The sequence below is a fragment of the Opisthorchis viverrini genome (assembly GCF_000715545.1).
Source record: "Opisthorchis viverrini unplaced genomic scaffold opera_v5_144, whole genome shotgun sequence".
Taxonomy (NCBI): domain Eukaryota; kingdom Metazoa; phylum Platyhelminthes; class Trematoda; order Opisthorchiida; family Opisthorchiidae; genus Opisthorchis; species Opisthorchis viverrini.
The window spans coordinates 1,179,311-1,194,018 of record NW_008751800.1 but is presented as its reverse complement, the minus strand read 5'-3'; the positions used below and the strand labels follow the sequence as shown (position 1 = coordinate 1,194,018).

Genomic DNA, 14,708 nt, shown 5'->3' with positions numbered 1-14,708 from the left:
ATATATATATAAATGATCATACTGATGAAGTAAATCCGCGCGAGCAAGCGTTTACACTTGCAGGAGAATTTCAGAGGACTAATGACTGAGAAGAGCATTATGTATCCAAGGCTCTCATATCATTTCGGTGATGACAAAATTCGCAAACAAACGTGTCGAAATTAACGAGAGAATGTTGCAGAAAGGGCGAGAAGAATAATATCCTGCTCAATACTATGCTATATTCGATGACCGAACAACCTAAATCTAATATTTACATGCTTTCTATCTTCAACAGACATTTGCTTAAATGCGACATCCTAAAAACTATGGATAGCGTGTCTATCAGACGGCAATGCTGTATGATTTACACTCCTGTTCTATGGTTCAATAAAGTGACGACTGTCTCGCACAGTCAAAAGCCTAACATCTAGGTCCGGAGAAAGCCACACTCGGATGTAAATGGAACAGTATGTTTGCCCAGCTTTTGAAAGTCAGTCTTAGGGTTGAATTAAACAACCCTGAAAAGCACAAAATCCGTCATTCGCGTCAGAGTAGAGGATCTCAATGTGAATCTTAGTGTGGAAAAAACCTGAAATATTGTTCTTTTAAAAACTTCATCATCTCACTTAGTTGTACGATCATCTACCCAGCAGACTGCATTTCCGAAATATGGTGCACCTCGGTTTGCCACACGCATACTTGCACAAGACAATGGTGTTGTCGTTCTCCCCTCAGATTTATAGGTATGAAAGATGGGTCCTAGCCAGAGGCTGAATAGTTCTGTCGTTCGGGAATGATAATATTGCAACAGGCGACCAATATTGTAATTTCATTCTGCTATTCTTAGGTTGGTAAGCTGAATACAGCACCTAAACTGCAAAAAATGGTATGCTGATTTGGTCGTAGGTGCGTACAACCAGACGCAAATGAGGAAACTTATTTAACCCAGCAATCGCCAGCTTTCGGTGGTCGCAGTCTGAGCACAGAGGTAACATACAGTAGGAATCAGTGTAATTGGTTTTATTTACAAGCGAGAGTAATCCGAACTGCGTTGCACAGTGAAACCGTGGAAGTCAAACTGCTTCTAGTTTTATCCTTCGAATAGCTTGCGTACGAAATCTTACCGCAGAACATGGTACATTTTGGAAATGCCATCATCGAGTTTTGAATTCGAGTGATCCTCACTATTTGTTGGGATTGCAGAATTCAAATTACACCATAGCCAGAGCATCAGTGTCCTGTTTCGTTAATTTAAGTTCCTCTTTCCACTACATACTTCTCTTTAATGCATGTATGGCCCTTTTAACGGGCACTGTTTCGAGCGTGGGTTCTCCTTTAGCACCTTTAGACCCACCATTGGATCCACAGCTAGTGAGCCAAGCGAGCGATTTTGATCCATTACGCGAACTGACAAGTGGCTCTGTTATTCAAAGGGTGATGAGGAGCTGGTGAAGAGTCTGACACTCACAGTCTGACACACTGCAGAAGATTTGAAACGAAAACAGAAAACCAGCAGAATGAAGCTCCTCAACCGTCATCTCAATTTTCAAAAAAGGGAGCAAGAACATCATGTGAAAACCATCGTGGCATCTGTCGCATTTATGGTACTTTCTGGAATTGTTTTGCGCAAATTGCTGGATTTTCGGCAGAAAAAGATTCGTGAGAATCAAGCTGGGTTTTGACCCTGTCGAGGATGCATCGGCCATATCTTTGCCTTGAGACAAATTCTTCAACAGTACCAGTCATTCAGGCGTCCCACGTTGATCGTTTTTCTGGGTTTGAAATCTGCTTTTGATTCTGTCCATCGTCGGCAAATTTGGCAGTGTCTGGCGATCAAAGGTGTCCTTTCCAAATTTCCCTCCCTTAAGAGAGAACTCCTGTGGGCGCGTACAGTATATTAGAAGCTCTCGCCTGAGTTCATCACAAGGCTGTCCTCTTTTCCCTTTCCTCTTTAAATTTGTTATTGATATGCTGCTTGAAATCCCACTGCCTGCCTCTGAAACCTCCGGAGTTGAAATGCTCCCGGTAAGTTTTCCCACAGACATCGAGTTTGCAGACGATATTGCTCTCCCTGGTTCAGATCCTTCCCAAATGCAAACGATTTTAAATAACCTAAATAACTCTGCCGCACGGTCTGAAGTGCGCTTCATACCTGCAACGTCTAAAGTGCTGCTACAAGACTGGGTGGAATCAAACCCACATCTCATGCTTGCCGGTGAGCCAATCGACGTGGTAGATAAATTTGTTTACCTGGGCAGCTGTCTACGTTCCAGTGGACTTGCTGGAGATGAGATGATTTTTTAATCAGGAAGGCCAGGGCAGCTTTTACCAACCGATATCTATGGCTCCAACGTTACGTCAGTTTGTCTGTTTACACTGCGGTGGTGCGATCCATACTGCTTTACTGATCAGAGACGTGGCCCATCCGCTCAGAGGACATACGGAAAATGTCAATGTTTGGTCATCGGTGTCCCCAAAGCACTGGTCAACTCTGGTGGGAACATTGCATCAGTAATGCTGAAGTACGCCAAATCGTCTTAGAAAGAAGGAACTCTCCCGCGTTAGATGAATGACTAACGCTTCATAGGCTGCGATGGTTGGGTCATAGAAGGAACTCGCGTTAGATGAATGACTAACGCTTCATAGGCTGCGATGGTTGGGTCATGTATTCAGCATGCCAGAAAATCGTCTGCCCCCCCCCCCTCTTTTCACCCAGCCCTGTGCTGAGTAGAAGTGGCCGAGATGTGGTAAGTGTATGACCTGGCAACGAACTATGAAGACGCTAATCGGTAAACTTAGTCGGGTGGGCAACTGCTGCCTCCCTGGATGGAGACCCCAGGGCTCAAATCACCAGTGGTTAGTGACGCTGGCGGAAATGGCCCAACGCGCAGTCAGTGGCACTCGTGCATCAGTACTGTCGCCATCAATGCATAGCTACCCAATTTCCGATCAAACTGAGCATGCCTCTGCCTGCAAGGCTTGGTTGTGTGTTCCACTTCCCCTTTTGCCGGTGACTGAAAGTGTAGCAGCTGGAACCAATGTGCCTATGGCACACGGTTTATAGATGGTAATAGGATTGATTGATTGATTGATTGATTGATTGATTGATTGATTGATTGATTGATTGATTGATTGATTGATTGATTGATTGATTGATTGATTGATTGATTGATTGATTGATTGATTGATTGATTGATTGATTGATTGATTGATTGATTGATTGATTGATTGATTGATTGATTGATTGATTGATTGATTGATTGATTGATTGATTGATTGATTGATTGATTGATTGATTGATTGATTGATTGATTGATTGATTGATTGATTGATTGATTGATTGATTGATTGATTGATTGATTGATTGATTGATTGATTGATTGATTGATTGATTGATTGATTGATTGATTGATTGATTGATTGATTGATTGATTGATTGATTGATTGATTGATTGATTGATTGATTGATTGATTGATTGATTGATTGATTGATTGATTGATTGATTGATTGATTGATTGATTGATTGATTGATTGATTGATTGATTGATTGATTGATTGATTGATTGATTGATTGATTGATTGATTGATTGATTGATTGATTGATTGATTGATTGATTGATTGATTGATTGATTGATTGATTGATTGATTGATTGATTGATTGATTGATTGATTGATTGATTGATTGATTGATTGATTGATTGATTGATTGATTGATTGATTGATTGATTGATTGATTGATTGATTGATTGATTGATTGATTGATTGATTGATTGATTGATTGATTGATTGATTGATTGATTGATTGATTGATTGATTGATTGATTGATTGATTGATTGATTGATTGATTGATTGATTGACCTAGCCAGAGGCTGAATAGTTCTGTCGTTCGGGAATGATAATATTGCAACAGGCGACCAATATTGTAATTTCATTCTGCTATTCTTAGGTTGGTAAGCTGAATACAGCACCTAAACTGCAAAAAATGGTATGCTGATTTGGTCGTAGGTGCGTACAACCAGACGCAAATGAGGAAACTTATTTAACCCAGCAATCGCCAGCTTTCGGTGGTCGCAGTCTGAGCACAGAGGTAACATACAGTAGGAATCAGTGTAATTGGTTTTATTTACAAGCGAGAGTAATCCGAACTGCGTTGCACAGTGAAACCGTGGAAGTCAAACTGCTTCTAGTTTTATCCTTCGAATAGCTTGCGTACGAAATCTTACCGCAGAACATGGTACATTTTGGAAATGCCATCATCGAGTTTTGAATTCGAGTGATCCTCACTATTTGTTGGGATTGCAGAATTCAAATTACACCATAGCCAGAGCATCAGTGTCCTGTTTCGTTAATTTAAGTTCCTCTTTCCACTACATACTTCTCTTTAATGCATGTATGGCCCTTTTAACGGGCACTGTTTCGAGCGTGGGTTCTCCTTTAGCACCTTTAGACCCACCATTGGATCCACAGCTAGTGAGCCAAGCGAGCGATTTTGATCCATTACGCGAACTGACAAGTGGCTCTGTTATTCAAAGGGTGATGAGGAGCTGGTGAAGAGTCTGACACTCACAGTCTGACACACTGCAGAAGATTTGAAACGAAAACAGAAAACCAGCAGAATGAAGCTCCTCAACCGTCATCTCAATTTTCAAAAAAGGGAGCAAGAACATCATGTGAAAACCATCGTGGCATCTGTCGCATTTATGGTACTTTCTGGAATTGTTTTGCGCAAATTGCTGGATTTTCGGCAGAAAAAGATTCGTGAGAATCAAGCTGGGTTTTGACCCTGTCGAGGATGCATCGGCCATATCTTTGCCTTGAGACAAATTCTTCAACAGTACCAGTCATTCAGGCGTCCCACGTTGATCGTTTTTCTGGGTTTGAAATCTGCTTTTGATTCTGTCCATCGTCGGCAAATTTGGCAGTGTCTGGCGATCAAAGGTGTCCTTTCCAAATTTCCCTCCCTTAAGAGAGAACTCCTGTGGGCGCGTACAGTATATTAGAAGCTCTCGCCTGAGTTCATCACAAGGCTGTCCTCTTTTCCCTTTCCTCTTTAAATTTGTTATTGATATGCTGCTTGAAATCCCACTGCCTGCCTCTGAAACCTCCGGAGTTGAAATGCTCCCGGTAAGTTTTCCCACAGACATCGAGTTTGCAGACGATATTGCTCTCCCTGGTTCAGATCCTTCCCAAATGCAAACGATTTTAAATAACCTAAATAACTCTGCCGCACGGTCTGAAGTGCGCTTCATACCTGCAACGTCTAAAGTGCTGCTACAAGACTGGGTGGAATCAAACCCACATCTCATGCTTGCCGGTGAGCCAATCGACGTGGTAGATAAATTTGTTTACCTGGGCAGCTGTCTACGTTCCAGTGGACTTGCTGGAGATGAGATGATTTTTTAATCAGGAAGGCCAGGGCAGCTTTTACCAACCGATATCTATGGCTCCAACGTTACGTCAGTTTGTCTGTTTACACTGCGGTGGTGCGATCCATACTGCTTTACTGATCAGAGACGTGGCCCATCCGCTCAGAGGACATACGGAAAATGTCAATGTTTGGTCATCGGTGTCCCCAAAGCACTGGTCAACTCTGGTGGGAACATTGCATCAGTAATGCTGAAGTACGCCAAATCGTCTTAGAAAGAAGGAACTCTCCCGCGTTAGATGAATGACTAACGCTTCATAGGCTGCGATGGTTGGGTCATGTATTCAGCATGCCAGAAAATCGTCTGCCCCCCAGGGCTCTTTTCACCCAGCCCTGTGCTGAGTAGAAGTGGCCGAGATGTGGTAAGTGTATGACCTGGCAACGAACTATGAAGACGCTAATCGGTAAACTTAGTCGGGTGGGCAACTGCTGCCTCCCTGGATGGAGACCCCAGGGCTCAAATCACCAGTGGTTAGTGACGCTGGCGGAAATGGCCCAACGCGCAGTCAGTGGCACTCGTGCATCAGTACTGTCGCCATCAATGCATAGCTACCCAATTTCCGATCAAACTGAGCATGCCTCTGCCTGCAAGGCTTGGTTGTGTGTTCCACTTCCCCTTTTGCCGGTGACTGAAAGTGTAGCAGCTGGAACCAATGTGCCTATGGCACACGGTTTATAGATGGTAATAGGATTGATTGATTGATTGATTGATTGATTGATTGATTGATTGATTGATTGATTGATTGATTGATTGATTGATTGATTGATTGATTGATTGATTGATTGATTGATTGATTGATTGATTGATTGATTGATTGATTGATTGATTGATTGATTGATTGATTGATTGATTGATTGATTGATTGATTGATTGATTGATTGATTGATTGATTGATTGATTGATTGATTGATTGATTGATTGATTGATTGATTGATTGATTGATTGATTGATTGATTGATTGATTGATTGATTGATTGATTGATTGATTGAGTTAGTGTGTTGTATACTGGCATGTAAAGGGATAGCCTCTGGGTGTAATCGTATCCCAACAGAAATGATACACACTTTTAAGGTTGATCTTTTTCGGTCAGTCATTTCTTATAAGCCTAACAGCGTTTTCAACGGTAAAAAGCCATAGTGCATTTTTGCATTCCAGGTATCCTAGCCCCTCGGCTTGAACCTATTGCTGGCACATTTCTATTATCAGACCAATATTTTCCCTCCTATTCTGCTACGATACAAAGATTGTTGAGGTCGATGATATGGGCTTGTATGGGTTTTCGTGCACTAAGAGAGGATTAAAGTTTGGACCGTGCTCTGGACAGATCGTGGTGCAGACGTTCACCAATAACCCATCGAAAGTCATCAGCATAACACAAGGAAAGCTAGTTGTCTGATCATATCTACATTGCTTCTGAGATTGTGTGCTTAAACCTAGAGGAAAAGGATAAGGAAAAGCGTAAATCAAAGCTAAACCACATAGTGTGTTCTAATTGCGCAGCAGATGGCGTAATCGATACACCACCTCGGGTCCATTGCTTCGTTATTTATCCATTTGCCGATCTTGGCAGTGGGACTACAAATGTTTCATCACCGATCAGAGTAACATCGTCAGTGATATCGCCAATCAAATCCGCAATTAAGACGTCACCTCGACTGGTGATGATGAAAATCAAACTGCCAACAGTGACGAGCAGACCAACAACCAGACAGACAGGATAATTCCAACCCAGTTGCACAGAATCACTCTAAATTTTGAAGGCTCGTGGCGCATCAAGCAAGTGCCAACCTTATCAATGAAATACCGACTGAAGGTGAAGAAAAACGTCACACATGTGCTTGACATAAGTTAGCATATCAGCCGAAAGATTCACCCATGTGGATTTGTGACTTATATCAGACCTCTCTCTAAAGAAGTTCAAAAAAGAAGGGTTGAGTTTGTCACCCCAGTAGTCACAGTTGATATGGCCTAGCGGCCGAGGAGATTTCCTTTATTCCAGATGGTCGCGCCACTTTGATCCTTGATCTTCTCGGTCACAAGCGGTTTTCTAGAACCGGCCGCAGGCATCGAGTGAAATAATCTTCAGGCATTTCCGGTTTTCCGGACATCTACTTTAGTAGCATTCCGTGTCAATCAGGTGGTCGGTGCGCACGCTCAGCTTCAGTTGGACTTATTAATTCATTTGTCTGAATTATGTTCGAGAGCAGTGTGAACACTTTTCCGAGATTCATGTATTGCCACTGTTCGGTCTGGTGTTGAGCGGGCCTAGTAGCGCCAAGCGACTTTTCCGCACCTTCCGCAACCCTGGAAAATGGAGGAGGAAGCAACTCCGGGCGAGCGCATGATCAGAATTCACAAGCGCGTTCCAACATGAGCGGCACCCATTTATTGATCGGCACTACCGGAATTGATGGCAATATGGTTGTTGATTCCTCCTGGGGATCAACGGTTCTCTTCTTTCCTCACTACTCATGAGTAGCGTGATGTAACGATGAGGTAGGCGTGATCCAACGCCTCTTCAGTTAACTTGTCGCTCGTTTTCCCGGTTTCGCTCCTACTTAAGGTCTTCTGATTCTCTAGAAACCGATGTCAATATATGTTGCCCGTTTGTCTTTGAGATTTGTTGAGATTTGTTTTAAACGGACTTAGGCGCACAATCCGATTTTTCAGGCGACACGAGCTGCCGCTTCGCACCCTCTGCTAAAGACAGTTCCTTACCTCCTGAACGTATTGATATTTCTTGCGCCGTTATCCCTCTTTACGGCCATTTACACTAACTGATTGCCGTATCTGTACGTCTGTATATCGTTTGGTACTTACTTCTGCTGCTTCCAGAATTCCCTGCTGCCTCAATGACTACTTTCGTGCTCCTGTTGATTGTGCCATCATTGATTGTTCGCTCTGCTCATTTCACGATGTTTAATAACCCGTTTGTCTATAGAACCAGTTCTTGACAGTTCCTTCCCCATCATCTACTGCCCCAGTCCATCTGTTCCTATTGCATACTGAATACTAACTGCGTATAATCCGTAGCCGCAATCGTCCTGTGAGATCCGTAGTTGCTCAGTTCCCAATACATCATCTACTGCCCCAGTCCATCTGTTCCTATTGCATACTGAATACTAACTGCGTATAATCCGTAGCCGCAATCGTCCTGTGAGATCCGTAGTTGCTCGGATAGTACAATGATTATTTTGAATTTGTAGCCGGCACGCCTTTGAAGGGCACCATGTGGTCAGACGACTTCAGCCATTCGCGAAAGTGGCACCGAACAAAAGCAGCCTGTGGTCAGTACATAGATGAAAGACTCGTTTACGATTGTCCGTACTTATCGAGTCCAGTCTATGTCGACCACCTAAATGAGTCTCAGGGGAGCTAAACCTGTTCATTTGTGCATTCATATTTCCGGCTACTACCTCCTACATCTGAGCTTCTAGCTCTCGGCAGCAGAGCATTCACTGTGTCATACAACTTGTATTTGGTGCTGTGAGAGGCACAAGCAGACACGGTAAATAAAAAGCAATCAACTTCCCTCTTCTGAGACTCCTTCGTGGACGCTTCCAGACGAACCACACAAAGGTAACTATCATTGGATATCCAGTCGGTCAAGAATCCTTCTATCCATTTACGTAGGACAATGCCGACCCATGCATATTCTTCCGCGGCGGCTCTTAGCCACCAGAAATGCACAGCCGAAAGCGAGTGTAGAGTGATGAGGCAGTTATCTCAACCACTGTGCTTGCATCCTAAATTCTTGTTTCAGATATACAGCACACATCAATGTCAGGCGAGTCCAGTGTGAGAACAAGACTAGTTTGTTATCTTGCTTGTTTTAATGCCAGTTTTGACATTTTGAGCTACTTCGGACCGGTGTTACATTTCCTGAGGCTCGTCATATAAAAACAGTCCCCGAGTTTTCGTCAAGTTTATGTTCCACCTGAACCCAACTTACATGCATTTCGTGAAACACTCAATTGCACACTAATTTGCACACCAGTTGTAGGCTGTCAAAGAGTCTTCAGCAAACTTACTCCAAAAAAGTTGCCACGACATCTTGACCATCATGACGACTGAAAAGTGAGGCGGTCTGTGTGTGGCATCTTCAGTTGAGAAATATCATAAACGAGTTCTGGTAGCCCATTAGGAGTCGAAAAATATACAGGGAAGCCAAACAGGCAGCCGTCAAGTTGCCACTCAAGTAGAGCGAAGATTTCATACTTTAACAGCCCGGTAAGGCTTTGGAGAGTGAAAAGCAGTACCTGAGACCATCCGGAGGTATCACCATTTTCGATGTCCCGAAGTAAAGTCCCTACCTTGGCATCCACGTTACAGCCGAGCTGTCATCATTCTGACATTTTAGTCCAGTACGCAAAGAAACATGCCAATGGGCCCGCACGAGGCTCCCAAAAGATCAAGATCCAACGTTTTCCATTTATCGGCTGCTTCAGGTAAGCCCTTGGTTGACGCACATCGGAATGGAATTGGTCGGCCCTTCACCATTCTCCAACGGTATTTACTACCCACTGATCGCTTTACTTGATCGTCTGATGTCATCCACATAAACATACGGGAGAGCTTGTTTAACATCTTTATTGATGAAACAACACATTTCAAGAGGTTGTTAGCAGCAAATTTGAAGATCCCCGCGCGGAGATGCTAATCCGGGTGGTCGAAACCGAGGTCCATGGTGATTTTCAACGAAGTAGAAAATGTAAGCGCTCGAGCAATCGTTCGAGCCTTTGTAGAACCTTGGGTAGCCGTTCACTGCATCTCTGCGACTGACAGCACCAGCAGATGGCACTAATTCGGGGATGGATTTTCGGAGAGGCTGTCAGCAAATGCGTATAACCACTTACAGTCTCCGACGTCACCCACCGAACCGACATTGTTACTATTCTAGCGCTAGGCTAAAAATTGCCAGGATTTTGCGGAATCCCAACTCACAGAACTATCCCGCTGGTCTTTTAAAAACATATGAAGCGGATTAGTCTGCGGCGAAGAAATCATCTGATTAGGTTGCAACAGGGGTATTTGATTCGAAAGCGGTCAACGAAAGATATCAATCCTGGTAATAGAGAACAGTTGCCTGCTGACTATGTGGCGTGATAGTGTGACCTAGGAATTATGGTGATGGCCCTTAAGAAACGAGGTAAGCAGTCTATTTTACCACCATTTCTGTGTCTAGCTTCCAATCCAATGAGAGCAGCCGATGGTACTGTAAGATTTTGTTAATTACTAGCATGCTTCAGGGCTGTTATGATGGACTAGTGGATCACTGTGTGACACTTCACTAATAGGCAGTCATTTCTTTTATTCAGTAGTATATATATGGATATTGAGATGTGAACAGTAATAATTTACTATAAAATTGATGTTAATCTTCCTTATGCTTCGTGTGTCAAAATTATGGGAAGGACCGTTAATTTAACTTCGTTGTGAATTCCACCCGCCAAAGTCTGTGTGAACGAAACTTATCTGTCATTTCGCCTTTTTGACAAGGAACGCTTTCTTCGAGGAAACCTTCTATGAGCTCATAATTTTATCACTGTTTTGTTCTCACCTGCTAACTTATAAATTTCATCTTATCTGTACGCCTCAGGAATTGCACATTATGGCCGAACGGGTAATTTGCTCTTCGCCAAACGTAAGTGCCACTTCGCTGACGGGCGGAACTTTTCCTGTTGTGGGCCTACTTACTGCCTTCATATTCACTCACAAACCAATGATGTCGCGTTTGTTCTCTGGTTGTTCGCTCAGAAGCTCAAAGCGCTAGATTTGTCACTCCTGTCTCTAGAAGTATTAACGAGCATGTCGAACTTGACCGTTCGATTACAAATGTTTCGTTACCCTCTCGGGAAATGTCAATCGGCTTTTTGTTGGCTGACCTAAACGACAAGTAACAATAAACACGAACGCCAAAACTCCGCGAGAAGCGATTCGCCTGCGAGCCACTTATGGCTTTCTAGTACTTCGAGTGGCTGCCTCGCTGTCTATGAAGAATGGCTTACGTGAAAATGTCCTTTGCTACTGACCGGGATTTATTACCAGACTATCATTTCTACCGAGTACTTCAAAAGTAGGAGTGATGCGGTTCACTTTGGCCCCCACACGCCCATCTGTCGTTGAAATATATCCCTGAAGAAATGTTGGTTGAAGTACTGGATGACACAGTACTGAGACACAGTAACTCACCATTGTTAGTGTTCCCTATTAGATTAGAACCAATAGTTCCGACAATTTGCCTTGTACATCGTAATTCTTTTAGTCACCTATTATTGGTCCATCCATATAGTCGTTGACTATTAAACAAGTCGAACATTCACACCACAGTATCTGAAAAATTCTACCCCACACTCAAAATTCTTCGAAACACTTAAATATAAATAACATTCTATAGCCACAGTCCAAGACGAGTGTGGTCACCCCTTCTACAATGAAATACTCCACCGAGGGTTTACTCGGGAATAATTAAGGGTGGTTGTTCAGACAAACCTGCAGTGTTGTAAGCTTTGACTTTGCTTATTCATTTTTAGGTCAATTAAACAACCGGATTCAAACACTTGAGCGTTATGTCCCAGGAAGTATTCACGTTGCCATGCTGAAAAGTTTGATGACCGTAAAATTTCCCCTCAACCTCTGCGACTGTCGAGTTGCACCACGCGCAAGAAAACAAATGAACTTATAATATGAGATATCCCAACTATCAGGTACTCCTTATTGGAGCCAAAACACCGGAAACTTCGAAACTTACTTGTACTCGTGAGAGAATTGCATGCACCAAGTGTGCAAAACATGACGGAAGCAAATCTTCGCACAGCAGTGTGCCAACTTCGAATATGTAGAATCCCAGTTCAAGTAAGTGTAGGATAATCAGTGGTGGCTTTTTCTTGGTCTCTTCCAATACACGTACAATCCCTTCATGCGCTTTCCAAAGATCTTCCTCGTAAGGGCTATATTCTAGTGTGGGTATCAAGTTGTTCAGTGTATTTGGGATCTGGTCGATATGTTCAATAAACGGCTTGCACGGTCTGAAATCCTTCTGAGAAATGCCCGATTGTATTTCTTCGAGGTCTTTGCACGTGTCTTTCAAAAGCACATGTAATTTTCTAATGTGGCTTCGTGAGGCATCGGTGATCTTTGAAGACGTACATGTTCCTTGCGCACTGTCATCAACAGGTTTTACCCTCCGAGCTTTATCTCCGGGTGGTAGTCCAAAACCCTCAAGTAGATTGCCATGATCATCCAGAGCGTTTGGCTCAGTCTGATAATCCTGTGAATTGGGACGTTCAAATCGCTGTCTCCCATCATCTTTTTCGTCCAAAGTGATTTGACCCTCTAGGTTTTCTTTATTTGTTTCTTGCTCGCGGCTGACGGTATTCTGACTTGAGTCTCCTACGTTTTGCTCTAGAGCATACAATCCATCATGCGTCTGTTTTCCGTCAGGTTCTTGTCCCATTTCCTCTTTTGCAATGTCCTGTTGTTCCTTTTGAGACTCTGTTTCTTTCCGCTTTTGTTTCATGCGATCTTGTTGATTGGCCTCAGCCAGATAATCTACTGTCCCTGACGGCTCTTGCTGGGAGTTTGATGTTGCCTCAGGTGACCCAAATGGCGTCACCGCGCTCGCTCCAAGTGGAATTGTAGAACTGGCGGGACGATTTTCACTCTCTGAAATATCTGATCCCATAACTGACCCTTCTGCAGTTTTGGAAATTTTGAGGTGGGTAGAGAAATTAATATTTGTAATAGATTCTTTGCCTTGATGCCCTTTCAAACCATCTAACCATATTCCATGCTCATCTGTTTCGTCAACAATTGGTACATCTGACCCTTCCGCAATAATGTCACTTGGTATTTCATAATTGCGTATTATTTCTGATTGGACAATATTCCCGTCTGGAGAAAGGGCTCGAAGATTTGTAGTGTATTTCACTGTACCTGAATGGGTTGAAGGCCTTGCTTCTCGTCTCAGAGGTGCTACATGAGTTCCCAGCGATGTGAGGTTATGTTCTGGGCTGGTATGTTCAACATTTGTAGGACTGATACGGCTACTTTGGAAACTTCCGATCCGTTCGATATTCATGTCTTCTAACTCACTTGGTTTGTTTTCATGTCTGTCTTCGAGTGCATTCAAGTTTCGATCCATTTCAAGCCAAATACCTATACTCGATGTTTCAGAATCATCTGTTAAACGAAAGTGATCGTCTAGCCGATAATTAGGACAGTCGCTAGCCTGAAGAAACATTGGACTTATAGCTTGTAAGTCCAATGGTGAACTGTTCCTGAGCTGATCCATGTTGAGTTTTTAGCTCTGATGCATGTATTTGGTGGGTCTATCAGTCGCAGTTGAATGTTAGTATTTCAGTGGTTGTCGAATGTGTCTGGTTCTAATATTGATTTCCAGAACTTTTCAAACGTTATTCTGGTTAGTCATATGATCTAACACAAAGCAAGTACCATCCGCGACAGAAAAACTCCCCAATGGGGATCTGAATGGGAAGTACATGTAAACAGGGCGTAGAAAATTCCCCCCGGTAAACAAATGAACTGCTACGGTTGAAAATGCGGTACAGATTACTCCAAACTTTTCATTGTTTTGTATTCAGAGGATAAAGGCTAGTGGGAAATCCGCTTGAGCCCCCTTTTTACATTCGCTGTAGGCCTCAGGCACATGCAGCACAGTGTGATGTGTGAAACCCGGTCAAATGCGTTTGAAAACTCGAAGGTGAAAAGTCCAAAGAAGCCAGATATGAGTTCTTCATCTTTGACGATGCGCTCCACAGTAAATGAGACGTCATAATTATGAAATATGTACAAGTTGCACAAGTGAGTGAATAAGCAGGATATGCGGCTAGACAGACGATGAGTTCACCCGTAAGGATAACACAGTCGGACAATTAAACTTGCTGTCTGAAATTGTGCTTAAAACAAGGTTGCAATGGATTGTTTCTGCTCACAGCATGGCATCCCTGTTTATGAAGAACAACCTTACATTTTCGGTCAAGAACCGATCAGAAATACGAAGCGAGCAGTACGAGTGCTGCTTTACGTTCGTTTTAATGAGCCATAAAACCTAACCATCTTTTAGTCGTAGCTAGAAGAGCACGAATTAATCGGCTTGTTACCTTCCTGAGTTTGGATTACTTGTTCCCTGTCAAAAAGGCTGCTGTTTCCTTAGATAATGGAAGCTTAAAGGCACACTTACAAATAAATTATTAGTCTAATTATGTGTCAGTAAAGTGGGAGTGTTTTTGACCTTTGGCAACTTTTTATTTAGCCGACCACGGTATGCGGAAACT

General features: G+C 43.0%; 1 protein-coding gene across 1 annotated transcript in view; it reads right to left on the bottom strand.

Annotated features, from left to right (window-relative positions):
* T265_06736 (hypothetical protein) overlaps positions 1 to 13,783 on the bottom strand; it is a gene marked incomplete at both ends in the record, with an annotated part of 25,952 nt that extends 12,169 nt beyond the window's left edge. The window contains 2 exons of the mRNA XM_009172073.1: positions 9,444 to 9,499; positions 12,164 to 13,783. Coding sequence (XP_009170337.1) covers positions 9,444 to 9,499; positions 12,164 to 13,705 — 1,598 coding nt within the window. The remainder of the gene's footprint in view (positions 1 to 9,443; positions 9,500 to 12,163) is intronic.
* Positions 13,784 to 14,708: the final 925 nt, after the last annotated feature.